General features: G+C 36.5%; 1 protein-coding gene across 1 annotated transcript in view; it reads right to left on the bottom strand.

Annotated features, from left to right (window-relative positions):
- Positions 1 to 15713, bottom strand: part of CNGB3 (cyclic nucleotide gated channel subunit beta 3) — a gene marked incomplete at both ends in the record, with an annotated part of 147418 nt that extends 131705 nt beyond the window's left edge. The window contains 2 exon segments of the mRNA XM_082601203.1: positions 11524 to 11605; positions 15603 to 15713. Of these exon segments, the coding sequence (XP_082457329.1) occupies positions 11524 to 11605; positions 15603 to 15713 (193 nt within the window).
- Positions 15714 to 24156: the final 8443 nt, after the last annotated feature.

The following is a 24156-nucleotide window of genomic DNA, read 5'->3' as shown; positions in this document are numbered from 1 at the left end:
GGAGCCAGTAAGAAAGAAGAGATTCTACAATTTGGTTAAGGATCTGAGAGGTAATCAGGAGAGTAGCCAAGCTCTGACGCAAAAGCTTCATATCCCTCAGGACAAAGGCAATGTAGAAGAGTGAGGCAAAGCAACTTAAAAAGTTGAACACTAACACTTTCAGAATTAGGTGATTCCGGTAGGCAGATTCCAATCTGTGATTCTCCCATGAAGTTAAAAACTCCCACGAAGATGAGAAACCAGTTATTTCCATTCTTGGATTCAAGGCAGAACAACTTGAAAAAATACCCATGAGGACTTAAAACAAAAGGATCTCCATCAACTATAGTCAATATAGGTGTCTTTTTATCCATGCAGTATGTTATTTGTTTGTGGGAACAGATGGTCAGATTGTTTGCATCATCCTCATCATGAAAGAGAAATCTAAAATACATGGCAAATCTTGCTTTGGCATCTGGGTAACGTTTTGTGAACTGCGCATGGTACTTCCCAGCTTCACACATGGACAGCAGGATTCCCTTTTTTGCAGCTGCCCAAAAGAATAAGTCTTTCTGCCAACTGTGCTCTTTGCACATTGTGTAGCAATTGTCAGATCACATCAGTGCACTTAGTCAAATTCTGCCCTGGAATGTGTGCCCGTGGCAGATATCAAAGTGTTCTGATATGGTTGCTTTTATTGAATGTGCAAGAGTGAGTACTGAGTTTGCTCTCCACACACCTGGCTGAATCTGTCTCCAGCCTGACAGCATCTCACTCTGGGCCTCTGTAATACACTTTCAGACTGTTTGACCCCCGGGTACTCTGCATGGTGGAGGCCTGCACAGGTGTGAAACACATGTTTCCCTCTTTAAGAGAGGAAATAATTGATACAGAACCCCACTAACCTTCCACATTTTATCAGTGGCACTAAATAATTGCTGGAAAAGGAGGAATTCAAAGAAAGAAATTAATTTGGGAATAAGGTTGTTAATTAGGCATTGGTTCAATTGGCCCTTTTTTGGATGAATGTAAAAAGAAGACCTAAAAATGCTTTTATTGGTTGGAATACCTCGTGCAGGTGATGATATCACTTAGTTAAATTTCTAATTCTTAAAACACCAAATACATTGTAGGCTCTGTCTCAAAAACAAATCTCCTTTTATTAGACACCAACAATACCTGAGTGCTAGATGTTAGATGAATTAATAAAGACCAAGTCTGAGTGCTCTGATTAGATGCATAAGTGATACTATAATTTTCATCTTAATGAATGAACATTTGGAGTTAAAAAATGAATAACACAGTCTTAAGAAGTGTATGATTAATGATTATTTTCTGGCACCCAAGATTGTATTTTTGACTCAGCTTGTGATTAATTTTGTAGTTGCTAGAATATATGTTTTCTTAGAGTAATTTTAATTACAGCACCTTGATCACACTTGAAATTTTATTACATCTTTGTAGATTGTCAAAATACATGGAGGAAATTGACAAATATTGTAGCAGGGCATACACAATGGGATCTGATGGAGTGCCTTAAATGCTATAGCATAGAAAAATGGCGTACTTTATACTAAGAAATGCTCATGCAATCTATAAAAATCTAGAAGGAATCAGAGTAGGTGAGAGTTCTGGAAACCATCCTATTAGAAGAATGGTTGAGGAACTTATGTTCTTTAGCTAAGGTATTGAAGACTAACTAGTGACCTAGCAGTTATTTCCAATTCTTTGAAGGGCTGTTACGTAGACAGGAAAATAAAATTATTTCATGTATTCCAGAAGGCAGAAGAGGGATCCATCAATAGGATTTACAAAACAGAAAAACAAAAACAAAAAAACCCCAAACATTCTAACAACTCAACTTGTCTTACAGTGAAACATACATTTTTGTGAGGCAGCGAAAACCCCATTGCTGGAGGTGTACAGGCAGAAGCCTGTGCCAAGAGAGCTAGGATGGGATCCTTGAACCTAGTCAGAGGTTAGAGTTCCTCCAGGCAGCCTTAACATGCTAAGAAGTCCTGAAGGAATTTTTACATTTAGGCAGATTTTGCTGTAAGGTTCATCATCACAAGTAAAGAAATGAATAACTGCAAAGCAAAAAGAATACAGATCCATCAAAGGTAACTTTGGTACTGTGTCAGGATCAAGGAATCCTGTCCTCTCTCAATGGCATGCTTGGTTTCAGAGACCTTTTGTTGGGATTAATTCATCTAGAAAATGCATTTTACATACAGGTATTAAGGAATGTGGTGAGTTACTGGTGCTGGGTACCTAAGACAGAGCTCTAATCCTAACCACTAATTCTCTGGGTGACTCTGGATAAGTCGCTTTTCTGTAACAGTTTCCTCATCCATAAAATGAGGAATACTTTTGTCATGGGGATTTCTGTGAGGATTAGATAAAGACTCCATTTGAGAAAAATGCAATATAAATACAAAGTGTTCCACCAAGCAGACTAGGGTAAATTAAAATAATCTTTTTTTCAAAAAATATGCATTAACTCCTTCAGGTCTACACAGCATTGATGTATGTGGGGCATACAGGAACTTCTATTTACTTAAAAGAGTTCCAGGGATCAGGAAAGCAGAATGTGATTTCCTACAAATCAGATATATTCTTTAGCAGAAAGAAGACTAAAAACACAGAGTTTGATGTAATTGAATTATGCAAATATATTTAAATCATGCAAACTGCAAAAAAAAAAAGTGGCATTTTATCCAAAAAAAAGAAAAAAAAGAAAAAAAAAAGAAAAAAAGTGAAAACACCCACTTTGGTTAGTCTCAAGTTTTTAGTTTAAAAAATAAGTGGACACTGAGGTATTTTATCATAGTCGCCTCTTCTGTTTGATATTTAAAACAGTGTATGATTTCTCTGCCTAACTTCTCCTTTTAGCTGATATTGCTCTCTCCACCTCTGCTGTATCACATACAGGAATGGTTCCTGACTGTGCACACAGTTGGGCACCTGACCTGAAGAAGGTAGTGATCCATGCTGGCTGGTGACCGATATATATGGTCACCATGAAGGCACTGCCCTGTGGGAACAATGGTTGTTATCTAAGTCAGGTAGACTGCTCTCTCTGGAATATGGACTGGGAAAAGAGTAGATGGAGAGAGAGCAGTCCAGAGTAGATATATATAGAGAAACACAGCAGTCTTGAGAAACGAAGCCATGTTGACTGTGAAAAAGAGTCAGAGATAGTAATTAGCTCCTAAGGCTGCTTCCATCCCCAGAACACTTTTTCAGTTCCAGTTATCCACAAGTTTTCTTACAGTGAGCACTTGCCACCCAAGGTGCCCTGACTATGTCTATGTCCCTTGCCAACTCAGCATGGTTAGGAATTTTCTTCATCGTTTCAAACTGTAAAGCCCATGTTACTTACCTTTTTTTTTTTTTTTTTTCCCTTTGCTGTACGCGGGCCTCTCACTGTTGTGGCCTCTCCCGTTGCGGAGCACAGGCTCCGGACGCGCAGGCTCGGCGGCCATGGCCCACGGGCCCAGCCGCTCTGCGGCATGTGGGATCCCCCCAGACCGGGGCACGAACTCGCCTCCCCTGCATCGGCAGGCGGACTCTCAACCACTGGGCCACCAGGGAAGCCCCTACTTACCTTTTTTTCTAGACTAAGTTTTCAGAAATTTCACATGCCACGTTTATTCATTTCTCATTTCTTTTGTTCATCATCACATTAGGTATTAGTTTTGAATGAATATTTCTTATTGAGTTCTATAATTCTAATTGAATACTGTATAAGACTTTCTTTTGGGATGAAGTAGAGAAACATGCTTGAGTAATTTTGATAAAAAGTTTCATTCTTTTTTTTTGTTGATGTAGTTTCTGTATTCCCACCTTAACCCTTGGCTGGTGAATAGGACCAATAGTCACAGAGTGGACTACACTGCTAAAATTAGCCATAGTAGTTCCTCTCATGCCTGCCAGTCAAGCTGTTTGCTTTTACATCGGGAAGCCTTTACTGATACTTATAAATTAAATTTCAGTAGACAGTCTGCCCATTTTCCTATTGCACATAAGACAAGTTAAGTTGAATAAGTTAATTGTTACTACCAAGGACTAAAGAGTGGTCTCTTGTTTAAACAAGCTAGTATTTTCCCTCCTTTTTTTGTGTCTATATTTTAAAAAATAATATAATTTATTTTTTAGAGCAGCTTTAGCTCCAGAGCAGTTTTTGTTTGTTTGTTTTTTAGCTCTCTGGATGTCTGTTCAACCTAAGAGTTGGCTGAGATGCAGGCTAGGTCAGTTTGAATAGATGGTAGGGGACAGGCAAGGCCCGGAATGCCTCTGCAGACCTGGAACTGTGCTGAACCTGGCATGCTGGGATCTTGGCTGTGGAGAGTTATTTGGCTCAGAAGGTGCAGGACCCCATACAGGACCTCATACTTGTAGTTTGTTTGCAACAAGAAGTCTGGGCTGGAGAGCATGACTGGAGAAGAAGGGAAGACTAAGAGGATAACTAAAAACATCTTGTCAAGGGTTGTCTATGTCCACAGGTTTTAACTACATGGAGTACCTACATGTGGTTGGTTACATGAGCAAGCTAAGAGTCAGAGGTGTTAAATATCTTTTTTTTTTTTTTTTGTGGTACACGGGCCTCTCACTGTTGTGGCCTCTCCCATTGTGGAGCACAGGCTCTGGGCGCACAGGCTCAGCAGCTAGGGCTCACGGGCCCTGCCACTCCACGGCATGTGGGATCTTCCCAGACCGGGGCATGAACCCATGTCCCCTGCATCGGCGGGACTCTCAATCACTGTGCCACCAGGGAAGCCCGATGTTAAATATCTTGACCGACTAAGGTCACACAAAACTAGTTAAGTAGAAGAGTAATAATTTGAATTCAGGGGTGTCAAACTCTGTTTATTCTAGTACAAAATACTGCCTTTAGTATTAATTGTATGATTGTTTGGACTGAAAATTTCATTTTCTTAATTGTGACTTTGAAAGTATGGAGTATTTTAAAGCCATATATGTTAGTTTTCTATTTCTGTGGCAAATTACCACACATTTAATGGCTTAAAGCAACACAGATTTATTCACTTATAGTTCTGTAAGTCAGAAGTCTAAGACAGACTGCATTCCTTCTGGAGGCCTTAGGAGAGAATCTGTTTCCTCATCTTTTCCAGTTTGTAGAGGCTGCCTGCACTCCTTGGTTTATGGTCCCTTCCCCCATATTCAGAATGCATCAATCCAACATCTGCTTCCATCATCCCATCTCCTTCTTCTGCTTTTGGCCCTTTTGCCTTCTTCTTATAAAGACCCTTTGACTACATTGATTCCCCCTGGATAACACAGAATAATCTTACCATCTCGAGATCTTTAATATAATCACATCAGCAAATTTTTTCCATGTAAGGTAACAAATTCATTGGTTTGGGGAGTTGGGGTATGGATACCTTTAGGGGCATTATTGAGCTTACCAAACCATACTAGTTATGGGCACCTAACTTTGATCCACTTCCACACAAATAGAGTCACTTTACGGCATTATAAATCACGAGGTAAGTCATTTACATATCCTATGCTGGTACCAAATCATTAATTTAAAGAAACATTTAATGTAATATAAATGAAGTGGAAGCCTAAGAAAGATGATTGTAATCAAAAGAGGACTTTAGTTAGTTATCTTTATTTGAATCAAAAATATGTTGCAATCTTCATTTCTATGGCAGATATAAATTAAACCAGGCTCTGCAGAAGATAAGAGTTCTATAAGCAGAAATCAACATCTGCAGATATTATGACATTGCACCTGCATGTTTTTAAGTGAAGAACACAGAAATATCAACCATGTATAAGAGGCTATATTTAAACAGTAATAATTTTGCTTTTTCAAAACAAAATATCTCAAATATAACTGTTATTCCTATTAAAGTTTCTGAAGACATGCTAAGTCTGCAAATTTAAATGAAACTATTTTTTTCCTTCCCACTCAAATAACTCCTCTATTAAATGAAGTTTCCATGATAAAGCTTTTATTACCAGCCAGGAAAAATTAAGATTACAGACACACTTTGAATAGAGTATAACAAGAATAAGAATAAACTTGTAATCCCAAAGATGTGATTCTTGGTTTCATGCCATCAAGGTTGTATTTTTATGTGAGAACTACATATTTGAAACCATCACTACTATAAAATAACTCATAATATTGAAATCTCATCAAAAAAATAAAGTACTTAGGAATGAACCTGACCAAGGATGTGAAAGACTTATATGCTGAGAACTATAAAACATTGATAAATGAAATTGAAAGTGATTTAAAGAAATGGAAAGATATACCATCATCTTGGATTGGAAGAATTAACATTGTTAAAATGGCCATTTTATCCAAAGCGACCTATAGATTTAGTGTGATCCCTATCAAATTACCCATGACATTTTTCACAGAACTAGAACAAATAATCCTAAAATTTATATGGAAGCATAAAAGACCCAGAATTGCCAAATCAATCTTGAGAAAAAAGACCAAAGCAGGAGGCATAACCCTCCCAGACTTTAGACAATACTACAAAGCTACAGTAATCAAACCAGTGTGGTATTGGTACAAAAACAGACACATGAATCAATGGAGCAGAAGAGAGCCCAGAAATAAACCCACACACCTACAATCAATTAATATTCCACAAAGGAGACAAGAATATATACTGGAGAAAAGACAGTCTCTTCAGCAAGTAATATTGGGAAAGTTGGACAGCTGCATGTAAATCAGTGAAGTTAGAACATACCATCACACCATGCACAAAAATAAACTCAAAATGGCTTAAAGAGTTAAATATAAGACACAACACCATAAAACTCCTAGAATAGAACATTGGCAAAACATTCTCTGACAAAAATCGTACCAATGTTTTCTTAGGTCAGGCTCCCAAGGCAATAGAAATAAAAACAAAAATAAACAAATGGGACCAAATCAAAATTTTACACAGCAAAGGAAACCATAAACAAAGCAAAAAGACAACCTACAAGACTGGGAGAAAATACTTGTAAACAAAGTGACGGACAAGGGATTAATTTCAAAAATATACAAACAGCTCATACAACTCAATAATGAAAAAACAAACAACCCAGTCAAAAAATGGGCAGAAGAACTAAATAGACATTTCACCAAAGACGGCATACAGATAGCCAATAGGCACACAGAAAGATGCTCAACATTGTTAATTATTAGAGAAATGCAAATCAAAACTACAATGAGGTATCACCTCACACCAGTTAGAATGGCCACCATTAAAAAGTCTACAAATAACAAATGCTGGAGAGGGTGTAGAGAAAAGGGAACCCTCCTACACTGTTGGTAGGAATGTAAATTGATGCAGCCGCTATTGAGACCACTATGGAGGTTCCTTAAAAAACTAAAAATAGAGTGACCATATGATCCAGCAATTCTGGAAATAACAAAGACACTAATTCAAAAAGATACATGGGGGCTTCCCTGGTGGCGCAGTGGTTGGGGGTCCACCTGCCGATGTAGGGGACACAGGTTTGTGCCCCGGTCTGGGAAGATCCCACGTGCCACGGAGCAGCTGGGCCCATAAACCATGGCCGCTGGGCCTGCATGTCCGGAGCCTGTGCTCCGCAACGGGAGAGGCCACAGCAGTGAGAGGTCCATGTACTGCAAAAATAAATAAATAAAATAAAATAAAATAAAAATAAAAATGAAAAAAAATACATGCCCACCCTAATGTTCACAGCAACACTCTTAACAGTAGCCAAGACATGGAAGCAACCTAAATGTCTACCTACAGATTAATGGATAAAGAAGGTGTGGTATATATACACAATGGAATACAGCTCAGTCCTAAAAAAGAATGAAATAATGCCACTTGCAGCAACATGGAGGGACCTAGAGATTATCATACTAAGTGAAGTAAGTCAGAAAGAGAAAGACAAATACTGTATGGTATCACTTATGTGTGGAATCTAAAATATGACATAAACAAACTTACTTACAAAACAGAAACAGACTTACAGACATAGAAAACAAACTTATGGTTACCAAAGGGGTAAAGGGCTGTGGGAGGGATAAATTAGGTGTTTGGGATTAGCAGATATAAAGTACTGTATATAAAATAGATATATAACAAGGTCCTACTGTATAGCACAGGGAACTATATTCAATATCCTGTGATAAACCATAATGGAAAATAATATGAAATATTCTTTATTTTTGTATAAATATGTATAACTGTATCACTTTTCTGTATACCAGCAACTAACACAACATTGTAAATCAACTATACTTCAATAAAAAAATTAAAATAACTCAAAATAAAACAGAATTATAGTTTGAATTATTTTGACAGTTCTGTGTTTTTTTTTTCTTCCTTTGGATATGCAGATTTGATTTCTACTGTAGGGTGTTTCTCTTTTCCTCAATACCTCCATTTGTTAACCAACAGTTCATTGTAATCAATGAAAGTTCTTATATGATCTACAGAAGAACCTTCTACTCCTTTTGAAAAATTGGAAGATTAAATAATGCTGTTGATAAAAATATGTCAAGAGCTGGAGAGGGTGTGGAGAAAAGGGAACCCTCTTACAGTGTTTGTGGGAATGTAAGTTGGTGCAGCCACTGTGCAAAACAGTATGGAGATTCCTCAGCAAACTAAAAATAGAATTACCATTTGATTCAGCAATCCCACTCCTGGGCATATATCCAGACAAAACTATAATTCAAAAATATATATGCATCCCTATGTTTATAGCATTATTCACAATAGCCAAGACATGAAAAAAACCTAAATGTCCATCGACAGATGAATGGATAAGGAAGATGTGGTACATATATACAATGGAATACTACTCAGCCATAAAAAGAATGAAATAATGCCATTTACAGAAACATGGAGGGACCTAGATATTATCATATTAAGTGAAGTAAGTCAGAAAGAGAAAGACAAATACCATATGATATCACTTATATGTGGAATCTAAAGTATGACACAAATGAGCCTATCTATGAAACAGAAACAGAATCAGGGACATAGAGAATAGACTGGTGGTTATCAAGGGGGAGGGAATGGGAGAGGGATGGATTGGGAGTTTGGGATTAGCAGATGCAAACTGGTATATATAGAATTGATAAACAAGGTCCTACTGTATAGCACAGGGAACTATATTCAATATCCTATAAACCATAAAGGAAAATAATATGAAAAAGAATGTATATATATAATATATATATGTATAACTGAGTCACTTTTCTGTACAGCAGTAATTAACACAACATTGTAAATCAACTATACTTCAATAAAAAAATAAAAAAGAGAAAGAGACAACAGGAATCAGAGACTACACGTATAGATAGCTATTTCAAGCAGTCTTACTCTAAAGGAGAATATGGGAATGAGGCAATAGCCAAAGAGGAAGTGGAATCAAGAGAGGTGTCTTTTGGTTGATGTTTTGTTTTTGTTGAGGTGGGAGGGAAAAAATGTCAAGAACACATTTTTTTATTATATCCTCTTGATATAGGAGTCTTACTATCTGTGGAAGTAATATATGTGTGTGAACTTTGATCAGAAATGGAGCCTTTATGATTATTAAATGCTTCCCTTTCAGTGAAACATCATTGTAAACATTTTAAATCAGATAATCTAACAATTGAAGAGCCTAGCTTTAGTAATCAGTTAGGAGGTAATATTAAACTGCATTCATGTTGAAAAACATTGCAGAACATTTACTTTTATTTCTTTCTCCTCAGGTAAGTAAATGATGACTGTTTGGAAGACACTATTTTGCTGTCTTCTTGGCTGAGATGAAAATGCAAAAGAAAGTGGAAAAAAACAGCTGATCTCTATAGACACAGTAAGTATTCTCTACATTCAAATCAGAACAATAAAAACATAGATCTATACTTCCAAATAAATAAGTAAATAAATAAATAAAATCAAGAAAACTAAAGTGAATTTTCTTCCCTTGTTTTTTAAAATATATTGTTGAAAGTGGGTAGAGAGATCATGAAAATAGAAATATGAATTATTTACAAAAATAGATCTATATCTTTATAATGTTACCCTCCAAACTGGGAACATATTATTTTCCTCCAGTTATTCAAGATTATTCTACATTTCTCTGTTAAATTGTTATTTTCTTCACATAGGTTCTTTGTTTTTCTTTTAAATAAGAGCAGTCAAGTATAATGACAATGGGACCATTTCTTCAGTATTTGATTGTGGGGATATTCCTATAGAGAAATTTGTTTACTTACAACATTTCTTGTGATTTGCTTCTTTATTTACAATCTGGCTTGTAATTTCACGTGTTTCTTATTTTTCCTCCTTAGAGATAGAAATTCTGGCTAGCAAAAACTCAATTGTGCTTCAGCCCCAAAATTTGTTCTAGTAAAAATTATCATACATTTACCTTTGTCTAATAGATGAAAAGCAAAAACATTTACTCTAGTTTTGTAACAATAATTGTATGTTTTCATTATTTAACAGTAGCATATTCTGTTCTAGTGATTCTTCTTTCATTTTTATGTTTTCTTGGTGATAATGTAGTGTTAATACTCAGGAGAAATAGGAGAGGAGCTGGTAATTGGTTTCATTAGATCCTACCAAGTCAGATGAAGTAATTTAGATTTTGTCTTGCAGGCAATATTGAGGCACTTAAGGCTCTTTAGAAGAGACTAACAGAGACGTGAGATCAAAATAATGATTAATGGAAAGTAATCTGCTAATACTGTTGGGGCTGGATGAAAAGGGGAGAGATGGGTGAAAGAGTCCTAATCAGAATAGATCACTTGGAGCCTGGGAGTCGTGTAGGCATGAGTTACTAATAAGGATGGTATTAGTGGTGGAATTGGAAAGGAGTGAAGTGGGTTTGAGGGCCATTATGAAAGGAGATTTGGTGACTAATTTCCTTTATAGAACAGCCTAGATAGAGGAATAAAACATGAATTAGGTTTTGAGAGACTGAAAAATAATAGAACCAGGAATAGAAATAAATCAGGAGAGGGAGCGTATTTGAAGGGGAAGATAAGGAATTAAATTTTGGTTATGCTTTCTTTAGGATGGCAGCAGAACATACAGGTATATTTGTCCAGTGGTTACTTGGAAAATATTGGACAGGGTCTTAAAAAAGAAATTGGTCTTATATGAATTTAGAATCATCAATGTAGAAGTGAATGTGGTAGCCTTAGGAGTAGATAAGATTTCTAATGGAATTTCAAGAGAGAAGAGAACAGAACCTTTAAACATGTATAACCGACATCTATTTTAATGTTTTTATAACACTTACCTGAAATTTCATTGCTCACTATACACTTATGTTAACACAAATTTGGCCCATATTCTTTACCACTGTATCTCCAACCCACAGAACAGGGCCTGGCATGTGGTAGGTGACAAAAAATCATCTATTGAATAAGTGAATGAAGAAATAATTTTTATAAATATCCAGATCTTCAAATAATCTCAAGTGTGACCCTACGTAATTTACCTAGTCAAGGACAGGTGTTTCATCAGACAATACATTTCAGAGAAATATACATTTTACCTTTTAGGTTTTTTTTCTGCAGACTTCGGTTCTTACCTTGAATTTTGGTGTATGACTCTTCAGGTGAAACTGGAGGCATCTTGGTTTTGAGAGATTTCTTTTCATTTTTATTTTCTCCCTTTGAGAAAAAAATAGAGATAGTACAGGTGATTTTACATAAAATGAAGTTGAATGTAAAATATAAGAGTTTTTCATTCCATTATCAAGCCAGTCATTAAAATTGATCATTTGTTTATGATCTACTAAAAATGGTAATTCTTGCACTTAAATGAATGTTCATGGCTCTATTATTGAATAATCAACTTCAACCTCTACAGTTTGTTGACCACAGTGTGTTTTTTTCACTGTAGTTGCTGCATCTCCCAGGCACATGTTTCTCCCAGTTCTGGTTCTCACTTCCTACAGCTAGAGCATTGGTCCCAGTCTAGGTCTTTAGAGGTAGAATGTAAAATGATGGAAAGAAGAAAGTACCTTGGTGTCTTTACTCATAGCTCTCTTCCTTTTACATTCCATGATTTCATTTGCCTCTACCTCATCATTTATCTTAACATTTAAGCTTTCCTTTGAAATGTAAGTATATCTCATTGGATGTGGCCAGTGTATACCTGAAGATTTTCCCACGGGGACAAGGTAAAATAAGATGTAAGGTTAGAGCATAGAAAGTTTGGCTCCCAAGCTGCTCACAGCCTCATAGGGGGAACAAACACACACCAGTGCAACTGACATGAAATGTTATCAGTGATGACACAATGTTTGTAGATGCTAGAGGTGGGGCATAAAGGGGAGTGGTCAGTTCTTCTGGAATTGAAGGGAAAGGAAGGACATTCTTATTTTTTTTTTTCGCGGTACGTGGGCCTCTCACTGTTGTGGCCTCTCCCGTTGCGGAGCACAGGCTCCGGACACGCAGGTTCAGCGGCCATGGCTCACGGGCCCAGCTGCTCCATGGCATGTGGGATCCTCCCGGACTGGGGCACGAACCTGTGTCCCCTGCATCGGCAGGCAGACTATCAACCACTGCGCCACCAGGGAAGCCCAGGAAGGACACTATTAAAAAGGAAGTGACTCCTGAATTTACAAATCAAGATAAGATTTTTGTTTTCCAGATGGACAAGGCATGGAAAATATTCCAGGCAGAGGATGTATGTTTAGCAAAAACCTAAGGTGTATGTAGGTGAAGGGAGACTACAGAAGTGCTTGGAAGGGACAAAAGGTGAGAAGATGAGGCTAGTGAAGTAGGAAGGGATTTTGAGGGTCTTTTAAGCCTTGATGTGGAGTTTGACATTATTTTTAGACACTGTATGTCAGAAACATTTTAAACTGGAAAGCAAATTAATCAGATGATTTAATTTAAGACTCATATGTGTTAGGCAAGGCAGCTATTATTATTCTTATATTATTAAATAGGAAATTGATTAAGTGGCTAAAAAAGTATGGATCCCTGGATAGATTATGAAGTAGTGATAAAGCCTTCTGACTTCAATCAAATACTTTTACATCATGTTATTCAGAAATATTTCCATCATAGTTTTATGTGTACATAAATGTAGTTTTATGTGAATAGTGTCTTATTCTGGTGTATGAGAGAGAGTTTGTACTAGTCTGAGTTTGCAGTTTTTATTTTCACAGTTATTGACAAATTTGAATTACATATGATATTTTGGTTTGAGAATTAACTATTTAAATGACACTTAAAATACAATGTAAATTGATTTATTCATTCATAGATTTTTTAATAGGACTCAAATAATCTATTTGTATTTCAGAAACATGTTGTTTATATGTCATTTTAAAAGGTTATATTCTGTAGATGAAAATAGGGTTTTAACTTTGTGTCATTTTTAACATTTAGCATATTTGAAACTGGAGGAAAACTATTTTTCTTTTACCAACATGTTACTGGAAAGAGTAGTTGCAGGGCTTCCCTGGTGGCGCAGTGGTTGAGAGTCCGCCTGCCGATGCAGGGGACACGGGTTCGTGCCCCGATCCCGGAAGATCCCACATGCCGCGGAGCGGCTGGGCCCGCGAGCCATGGCCGCGGAGCCTGTGTGTCCGGAGCCTGTGCTCCGCAACGGGAGAGGCCACAGCAGTGAGAGGCCCGCGTACAGAAAAAAAAAAAAAAAAAAAAAAAAAAAAAAAAAAAAGTAGTTGCAAATAATTCCCCAGTATGACTTTTAAGATATGTGATGCCAGCAGACTTCCTGATTAACATCCATAAATTATGGCTGTCAGGAATGGCACAGGATGTGTCTAAGAGCTGCCCTACTTGTGTAGAGTCTGAGTAGTTCTCCAATATTAATGTTTCTGAAGGAAAGACAACTCTCTAAGGAGTTTCTGCTCATTTTGCCTTCTGTTTTGTAGCGATATAACCTAGTGATTTAGCTCTCAGGCACTAAAGTCAGATAGAACAGGGTTCTGATCCAGACTCTGCAATTTGTAAGTTGTGCGTAAGTAGCAAATTATAACAGGGCCCATGAGAATTCAAAACAGCAGTGCTTAGAAAGAGATAGCACCTTGCTTGGTACATAGTAATTGCTGTTAGCTACTATGTTCTCCAAGAGAATAATGTATTAGCATTTTTTTTTTCCCCGGTACGCGGGCCTCTCACTGTTGTGGACTCTCCCGTTGTGGAGCACAGGCTCCGGACGTGCAGGCTCAGCGGCCATGGCTCACGGGCCCAGCCGCTCCGCGGCATGTGGGATCTTCCTGGACTGGGGCACGAACCCGTGTCCCCTGCATCGGCAGGCGGACTCCCAACCACTGCGCCACCAGGGAAGCCCTGTATTAGCTATTTTTATGTGCTCTGAGGGAAAATAATCATGATGGTAAGTTGGCATACATCACTGTAATGACTTTCCCAGAGAAAAACACAACAAGGCTAGTTGAAGGGAAGTACCCAGCTCAACATTTGTGATATTCTATAAGTTTTTAAACATATAAATAACTTTTAAAGTATGAGATTATTTATTTCGACACAAGTATTAGAAAAGTCAAGGGCACTCTCATAAAGAACATTCTCCACTTCTTTCTACTGCAAAAATAGTCAATATAAATCAGAAAAGGAAGGCAAATTTTCTAGGGCCAACATTAGGTAATCTCGGTATTTTTTATACTCTAGGCTCATTTAAACCTGAATCATTAGACCATGCTATGCTAGTCCCTGAGGTACCTTCCTGTTTGTATTTGACATCTCTCATCCAGTTCTCTTAGATGTGAAAATAATTCTTGCTCTAAAAATCTTACATAGCACTTTTAGGTAAATCTAGTGAGCAATTCACGAAAATTGTTCTATAAATAGCTGTAAGTGAATATTGATTATATAATTACCATTTGGACTTAAATCTGTCATAAGAACACAAATTATTAATAATGATGATGATAATAATTACCACTTAGGAATTCCCTACTATATGCTTTATCTATATTGTCTCTAGTTTGTATACCAAGGCTACAAAGCAGGTATCATCCTCATTTTATAGATGAACAGACTTAGAACTTGTGAAAATATTTGTCCAGAGCAGGGTTCCTCCACTTTGGCAATATTAAAAGTTTGAACTGGATAATTGTATGTTGTAAAGGGCTCTCCTGTTCATTCTAGGACATTTAACAGCATTTCTGGCCTTTCCCCTTTAGTTGACAGTAACTTCCCTACTCCTGGGCTGTGACAACCAAAAATATCTTCAGACATTGCTGATTGTCCTGAGTGCAAACTACTCCTTATTGAGAACTCCTGGTCTAGAGAAATTACTGTTAAAATGCAGTTTCCGAAGACCAGGATGTTTGACATTCTCTGTTGGAACTAGATCATATAACCAGTTTAATATTTGAGAAATGATTTCATTTTGGATGATGGTAGAAGTGAAAATCAGCAAGGAGAAGTCTTACTTTGCTTTTCCAAATCGTAATAGGGTCTTCTAAGCATTTATTATTCCATTCTAAAGCCAATATATGCAGTATGTATAAAATGATAGGGATAAACCCCAAAGACAAACAGTCCATGACCCAGATAGTAGCAGATAAAACTGCAGAGAAATCACACATCATAGTGTTTATTAAAATCCCTCCCCAGACAAGAAATTATGAGAATCAAGACTGATTTAGGGACGTGGGGAGCGTACCTGTCTCGTGGGTTGCTGTGACACGCTGCTTGGATCAGAACCTTGTTTATTCTCATCGCTCCCATCACTAGGCTTCACCTTGTTGAATCTTATTGTCAGGGATTTAAACATCTTTAAGGTGGTTCTGAAAACTTCTGTTTTTATGACTCTGTGTCTGCAGGTAGAGGAAGGTACTTTGTTTTTCTTTTCATTAGTAGACAAGCCAATTAGTTGCTTAATCAGGATTTCGTTCTGGTTAATTCCTAGAGGAAACTCTCTAGCTAGTCAGGGCTTTGGCTTAAAAGCAGCAAATTACTTCTGCTTGGATGATTTGAATTCTGTTTATGAACTTTAGAGAGTCAAAAACCCCTGTGAATAATTTATAAGTGAGAATTAAACAAAACTTCATTGTTGATTTAAATTGTTTAAATGATTGTTTAAATGTGATCACATTGCCCATTGGTTCGTTTATTTTTCTTTCTTTCTAATTACCGACCCACGTATCTCTTCTATCTAAATTTTGTCAAAGTAATACAGGCAAATGATTGAAAAAACAAAATGTGCATAAAGGCTTATAATATAAAGCAACTCTCCCAAAGTCCTCACAGGTAGTTCTGCACTGTGAAGTAACTACTTTTTCCTTTTTCTGTTCTTCTGGTGGTTCTTTTTTTTTTTAATTAGTATTTTACTATTTTATTAGATTAATGATGTTCTTGGAAAATATAATGAAAAATGAGACATAATGCTTCGCATTCCCAATAGCCTAAACATCCACCTCAGATGCATAATGATGATTACATTAGAATTAAGCAGAGAGAGTGTATTAGTTTGCTAGGGCTGCCATAACAAAGTACCACAGACTGGGTGACTTAAACAACATAAATTTATACTGGAGGCTAGATGTCTGATATCAAGATGTCAGCAAGGGTAGTTTCTTCTGAAAGCTGTGCATAAAGGAACAGTCTCTCTTCTTGGCTTGTAGATGGTCTTCCTCTTCCTGTGTCTTCACAGTGTCTTTACTCTGCTCATGTTTGTGTCCAAATTTCCTCTTCTTGTAAGGACACCAGTTATATTAGACTAAGGCCCACCTCAGTGACCTTGTTTTAATCTACCTCTTTAAAGACTCTATCTCCAAATAAGGTCACATTTTGAGGTAGGGGGATCAGAACTTCAACGTGAATTTTTGAGGAGAACTATTCAGCCCATAACAGAGAGACAGTATGCTTGATAAATATCACTTTGAAGAAATGTAATTCATTGCTCAGAAGCAATTTGTTCCAAAATTTCTTACAAGTTTACTATTTTCTTACAGATTGCTGAAATATTATGAAAGCTATATATGTGATTACTAGTTTTATAAATCTAGATAATTCTGTAGGATCATAAATTTCATAAATTGTAAAAAAATATGTATCTTTCTCCAGCATGAATTTTTTCCTCTGATTCACCCTTTAACCAATAAGCCTAAACTCCTTGAAGGAGGACACCATGCATCACTTATTTTACCCCCACAGCTCCTTTATACGGAGTAAAAACTCAAGCCTCTGCTGAATAGAATTTAGTTGAAAGCTCTTTAAGAGATCTGACAACTCTAGTCCTCACTTATACCTCTGCTTTAATTCAAAACTAATTAAATATATTACACTTGCAGCATTTAAGTTTATGTATTTCTTAATACTTGGCACTACAATACGCCATTTCTTTCACAAATGTTTTCCTATATCTGTGTCTTCTCCCTAAATAGATGGAAAGATCATTACCATCAGAACATTTGTTCTGTCACTTCTCTTAGTATCACCTTGTCATCTACTATAGTATCCTTTCATTGTATCTGTATCATTTTAAACAGGTATATAGAATATTCTAATATTTCTTTCACAATTTGACTGGCTAAGATTTAGCTGTTTTTGAAAAAATATTAGAGTTCTGAGAAACTCAAAATCTTGTAAAAGGTCCAAGTCACCAGGGTCTACAGCAGAGGTCTATGAAGTTTCAGTGAAGAACTCTTTTTCTTTTTGGAAGCTCAAGATCAAGGGAGGAGTAGAGGAAGGTAGGATCACAGTCTCTAGAAGAGCCATGGAGCTCTCATTTCCATCCTGGTAGTGACATATCTACTAGATGCAAGGAGACCCCAGTGTGAGACCTTAACAGCATTTTGATTATTAAAATATAGTATCGGGCTTCCCTGGTGGCGCAGTGGTTGAGAGTCTGCCTGCCAATGCAGGGGACACGGGTTCGTGTCCCAGTCTGGGAAGATCCCACATGCTGCAGAGTGGCTGGGCCCGTGAGCCATGGCTGCTGAGCCTGCATGTCTGGAGCCTGTGCTCCACAACGGGAGAGCCCACAACAATGAGAGGCCTGCGTACCGCAAAAATGAAATAAAATAAAATAAAATAAAACAAAATAAAATAAAATACAGTTATCACACAAGGAGAGAATAGGAGCAGAGATAACCTCTGATTGTCTGCATACCTTAGCTTTACATGCCATTCAGCATTAGCATTAAGATCATTGGAATGGCTACTTTTTGTTGTAAACTAGTTTTCCTTCACAATCCATCTCTTGTAGGTCTAAACATACAAATATCTATAGATCACCAATTCTTATCTTTAATAAATCCTTTTTCCAGAATATCTCAAAGACCCAGTTGGACAGTCAGGATTCAATGTCCTTCTACAATACAAAATATCAAGTCATAGTATTATCTTTTAGCTTTAAAAAAAATATAAAATATTAAAAAGACGATAAGGGGGCTTCCCTGGTGGCACAGTGGTTGAGAGTCCGCCTGCCGATGCAGGGGACACGGGTTTGTGCCCCGGTCCAGGAAGATCCCACATGCCACGGAGTGGATAGGCCCGCGAACCATGGCTGCTGAGCTTGCGCGTCCAGAGCCTGTGCTCCGCAATGGGAGAGTCCACAACAGTGAGAGGCCCACGTACCACAAAAAAAAAAAAAAAAAAAAAAGATAAAATGAGTATTTCAATTGTAGAAATTTATTCTGCTTTTTTAAAAAAGGAATTGAAGCAATTTACATAATAGAAAATGCTCTTTCCATGAAATGAAAATCTTTTTAAAGTGAGATCTTGCTTACTACATAGAGTTCCAAGGACATTAAAATACTAATGAATTAATTACATCTTACCTGTTTTTATGGTTAATAAATATTTTATATAAATGTAAAAAAAGTTACTTTAAAAAAAATCCAGGCTTGCAGTTGGGGGCATAAAAATACTTGCATATTTTGACAAGAATTGTTAATGTTTGGCCCTATTAATTGGTGGAATCTTACTCCTTAACTTGCCTTATTTTAAAAAGTAAAATTGACTTGAATTACTCCTTTTTTTCCCCAAATTTATTGAGATATAATTGACATGCACCATTGTGTAAGTTTCAGATGTACAATATGATGATTTGATACATGTATATACTGCAAAATGACTATCACAATAAACTTAGACAACACATCCTTCACCTCACATAATTATCATTTTGCTGTGTTGTATGGTGAGAACATTTAAGCTCTACTTTCGTAGCAGCTTAACAATACAGTATTGTTAACTATAGCTACTTTTGGTGGTTCTTTCTACATTATTAAAAAACTCTGCTTATTCGATTCTTTTTGTGTGTGTAAATTTGGACCCCAAACCTGTGTGAGGCACAAGTTCAACATTAAGAATTGTTAAGGAGAACTTTATTTCCCTACCCAGATCCTGGACAAACTTCCTTGATGCTTTGTGCCATTGGACAGATTTTCTTTTTCAGTCCAACAAGGATGCACTTTTTAAAGGGAGTCTTGTCTCTGTTTTTGTTTGTTTTTTTAATGGGACCTCTTCTCTTGTGCACTTTCCAATTAAAACTAAAGATTCTCAGCACCAGAACCACCCTCCACACCCTCCACACCAGGGCAGCCTGAGTTAACTCATCTAATACTTCTTCCCTCTGTATTTCTGTAACCTGGGGATTTCCTTAAGATAATAGTTATACATTTTAGGAAAAGAATATGAAAAATAATATATATGTGTATAACTGAATCTCTTTGCTGTACAGCAGAAATTAACACAACGTTGTAAATCAACTATATTTCAATAAAATTTAAAAAATAATTATGCATTTTAAAGTATATTTGTTGTAGAAAAATACAGAGGGAAAAGTTTTAAGGAGAAATTTTAATTTAGTTTTTCATATTACCAAAATCATAAGTCCTTTATTGATTTTTAAAAGAAATTAGAAGTTTTAATTTTAGATTCAATCATTTCATCAAAAAGAAACATATAATAAGTAACTTGATTGATTATGAATATGATTTGATTTGTATTCTTGTAAATACAAAATTATTTTTGTTAAAATATGGGTGTTCATTGTTTTGAAAGGCAAAGTTTTCTTTTTTGTTACATTGTTGCTTCAGAAATAATTTTGAATGAATTATCAAATATGTATGGGGTTATTTTAGGAACTTCTCAGATAATCCTCTAAACCTATAGTTGATTATATTTTTAAATTTAGGATATAAACATCAAAGGAAAAGTTAGCAGCAGGCTTGTGACTGATTCTCTCCCTTCCTGGGACCCTCAGAGGAATAAAAGTCCTCATCAGACCTCTTTGTAAATCTGATCATGGTATTTACTCATGGAAAGATACTAGGGAGTCCCTATATATGAAATGTGTTTAGTAGGACATTTTTGGTCTGTCTAGATTGCTTATTGCAAATAAACCTGTAATTTATGGTTTTATGTGGCATGGTGCCTGGAAATGGGGGAAGGAAATAGTATGTAAGCTTTTCAAGTATGTGTAAAATGGAGATGTCCTCAATCCAAACTGCTTTCCTTTTGTGAGAAATACCTTTGCATACTATGCTCAAAAACTCCTTGTACATCTGAAACCAAAGCATGCCAAAATGCAGGAGAAGGTGGACAGTTTTAAATGCTGTGTCTGATGGTTTTGGGTTTTTCCCAAAAAGGATATTTTATCTATGTCTGACAGTGGCCTTTATCAATTTAATCATTAATGAAGTTTGATATGAGGTAATCTCTATGATTTTGGAGGAGTCTGCTTTGACCACTCATCCCTTAGGATTTATCATAGGTCATAAGAAAAATGATACAGATATTAATTCAATCATCTTTATCAATGACTTAAAATACTTCCAACATCTTGATTTTTGTCAGTAGATTGGTATCAACATGAGCATTAAAATTACAGATGAATACTTTCACTTTGTCTAGATCAAGCGCCTGAAAGTTCAGAAAATGGGCAACTGGAAAGAATTCTAGAATGAGAGATGTGAATTTTCACTCATTCTTTTTCACTGGATGGATATGTGAGCTAAATCGAATCTCTTGCCTTAATCTGGATATGACAAGATGGGCAAAATAATATTTAAGCTTCCTTCTAACTCTAAATTCTGTGATTTTGTGTTCTACAGAGAGACTTTCCAGTGAGCAAGAAGAAGACAAGGGAGAGAAGAGGGTTGCTTTTCTGGGTGAAGTGGCTACTAGAATTTCACCAATCACACTCTAAGTTTTTGTGCAAAGTTACTACATTGTTGCAGTAGTGACTGCCAACATGAATAAAAACAATCATTCTCCAATATAAATCTGATCGTGTGTCTAGGTGAAGGCCCTCAGTGACTCCTCTTGCTTTTGGAATCATGTCCAAACTCCTACCATGACATTTCAGCCCCTTTATAATTGATCCTTGCCTAACTCTCTGTTTTCATTTATAATCCCCACTTCTTCCCACTCTCAGTACTTACCATAATGAAATTAATCTGTGGTAACTTGAATTACTCTGCTTTGTCTTACCTCTATCCATGTCTTTTTTTTTTTTTTTTTGCGGTACGGGGGCCTCTCACTGTTGCGGCCTCTCCCGTTGCAGAGCACAGGCTCTGGATGCGCAGGCTCAGTGGCCACAGCTCACGGGCCCAGCCGCTCCATGGCATGTGGGATCTTCCCGGACTGGGGCACGGACCCGCGTCCCCTGCATCGGCAGGCGGACTCTCAACCACTGCGCCACCAGGGAAGCCCTATCCATGTCTTTACTCATAAGTACTTCTCCTGCCTAAAATGCTGTTCCACTCCTTGTGTATCTAGCTTAAGCTGGGTATTTTCTTCTTCCGCCTCTTTCCCCTTGTAGCTTGTGCCTTATGCACACCTGCATTTTATCAATTCTCATTTTAAGACCATTTCCAGATCTCTTTTTCCTATCAGAGAGTAAGCTTCTTCAGGCTGAGACTATGCTTTGGTCACCTTCATATCCCCTTTGTCTGGTTCTAGGTACTCCATGCATGTTGGTTGAATTAATGATGAGAGAATGATGGTTTAGACAATCTTTTAGTTCAGGATTAATAATAAAGAGATTCTCTGTGGCAGAGGCAGCATGTAAGACGTGGAGAAAACTTCTCTGGAGGATAGAGATATTATGGTCTTGTTAACTTTTATCAGTAGTCATTGTATGCAAGACTTCGTTTTAGGCTGAGAATGGGGTAGGTTAAGAGAAGCATGCATAAAATGATGGTGGATTTTACAATAAGTGGTGTTTTAGATTCGATGAATATGGTTTATAAGTGGCACCCAGTAATATTTTATATATAACTCTAAATTCTATGGTTTTGTGTTGTCCTGCACATGTATATTTGTATATATCTATATAAATATATGTAATTATGAACATGCACACAGATGGTAACAAAGCCATACTAAAATAAAAAGAATCATCAGTGGCAACTAGTACCATATTCTTCTTGTTTAGTTTCAACAGAACATTATCCATCATAGCAATGTTGTTTGCATTAATCTTACTGATTTTTGAGTTTTATTTTAAGTTTACAAATAGGTTTTAGCTTTAGAGTTATATAAAAGATACAGGCAAATGGAGTTTATATCTGGTTCCAGGTTTGAACATATTTACATCTTATTCCTATAAAATTATTCAAATAAGCGATGGAGCATCCATAATAAAGTTTCCACTTAATAGAAATCAAGTTTGAGTTCTAACTTTCTTTGGAATCTTTATTGATCAGATTTCAGACATTCCCACTGAAGAGTGATTTTGAATGAGGAGGAATTCCTAGTAGTTCTAAGGTCACAGCTTCCTTTGCTCCTGAGAGGGGGATGGGTTGGACCTTCCTCTCTTCCTTCCTTCCCTCCTTCTTTTCTTTCGGCAGATTATTGGAAATAAACTACAAAACCAGCTAAGTTTGTATGGCTGAGTCCCTCTGTTGTGCACCTGAAACTATCACCACATTGTTAATCAGATATACTCCAATATAAAAAAAAATAGATTTAAAAAAAAAACCCAAAACAGCTAAGTTTATATTTTCCCTTATGTCTACTAAAGAAAGTAACATTTAGATATTTTTCTGAGATCATTCTGAATGAAATTTAAATAATCTGAGTATTATTTCAATAGGAGAATAGTAGCCACTAAGTTATAAAGGGAATGGCTGGTTTACAGTAGATAACCTCAAGCAATAACTTGAATGGAAACAACCATAAATTTTTTCTTTCCAGGTTTTGGGGGCTGTTCTATTTTTAGGAGAGGATCATAAATTGATAATAAGTCTGAACTTTGACTAAGTCCTGAAAAATTCACTGCACTGAATACATCATATTTAGTAAGGCAGGGAAGTAGATAAATTATGAGCATTTTTTTCACTTATAAGACTTTAGAGGAAAAAGTACTGGGCACATTAACAGGTCACCTGTGAAGCCGGTTTTGGACCTCATCCACAAAACAGAAGACAGTACAACAAGCTCTTAAGGATTTGGGGAAGATTACAAAAGATAATGAATATGATGACATATAAAATGTACCTGGTAAAAATTAAAGTGCTCAACAAATATTTGTTAATTGAATAAAACAAATTGTGTTTCTGGAGAGCACTAAGATTTAAAATGCTCTGCTTACTAAAGTATATAATTTTACTGTGCAATAAACATTTGAGTTCTTTCTATGTTTCAGGTACTCTGCTAACTGCTGTGGGGTATATAGAGATGACTCACATATACCCTGTGACACGCAGAGATTCTTGAGAGATATATGAACAATCTCAATTCGCCTTCTCTAATGGATGAATGTGAGTCATGTTATAGTAGCACAGAAGAGCAGGTGACCGAATCTGCCTAGGTGTAAGTGGGCAATAAACTGGAGAGTAAATCTTTGCAGAGGAGTTAATGCTCACAATGGGTTTAAAGGAGGAGGAATTCACTGACTAGAAGTGGAAAGATGAGACACTCTAGACGTAGAGACAGCATCAATTAATGAAGGTATTACAGTAAATGGCAGTTAATGTGGCCAGCACATTGCTCTTAGTAGACACGTAACAAAGCTTTATTAAACTACTGGTGAATATTAACAATAAATATGAGGGTATACACAATTTTTTACATTAAATATTAGCCAGAGTCCATATCATTTCCAAGGGGGACCAAAGACACTGATTTTATGTTCTTTTCATTTTTGTAGGGTTAGCAAAACGTTAAGTTAAAAAAATAAATATCCAAAGAAAACTTCCAAGTGTTTTTCTTGAGTTGATGACATTGACTATTTAATGATCTTACAAAGTAGATTTATAACA

The sequence above is a fragment of the Mesoplodon mirus genome, assembly GCF_964341445.2.
Source record: "Mesoplodon mirus genome assembly, chromosome: 16".
In the NCBI taxonomy this organism is placed as follows: Eukaryota; Metazoa; Chordata; class Mammalia; order Artiodactyla; family Ziphiidae; genus Mesoplodon; species Mesoplodon mirus.
The sequence above is the reverse complement of the archived record's forward strand: the minus strand, read 5'-3'. Positions and strand labels throughout refer to the sequence as shown.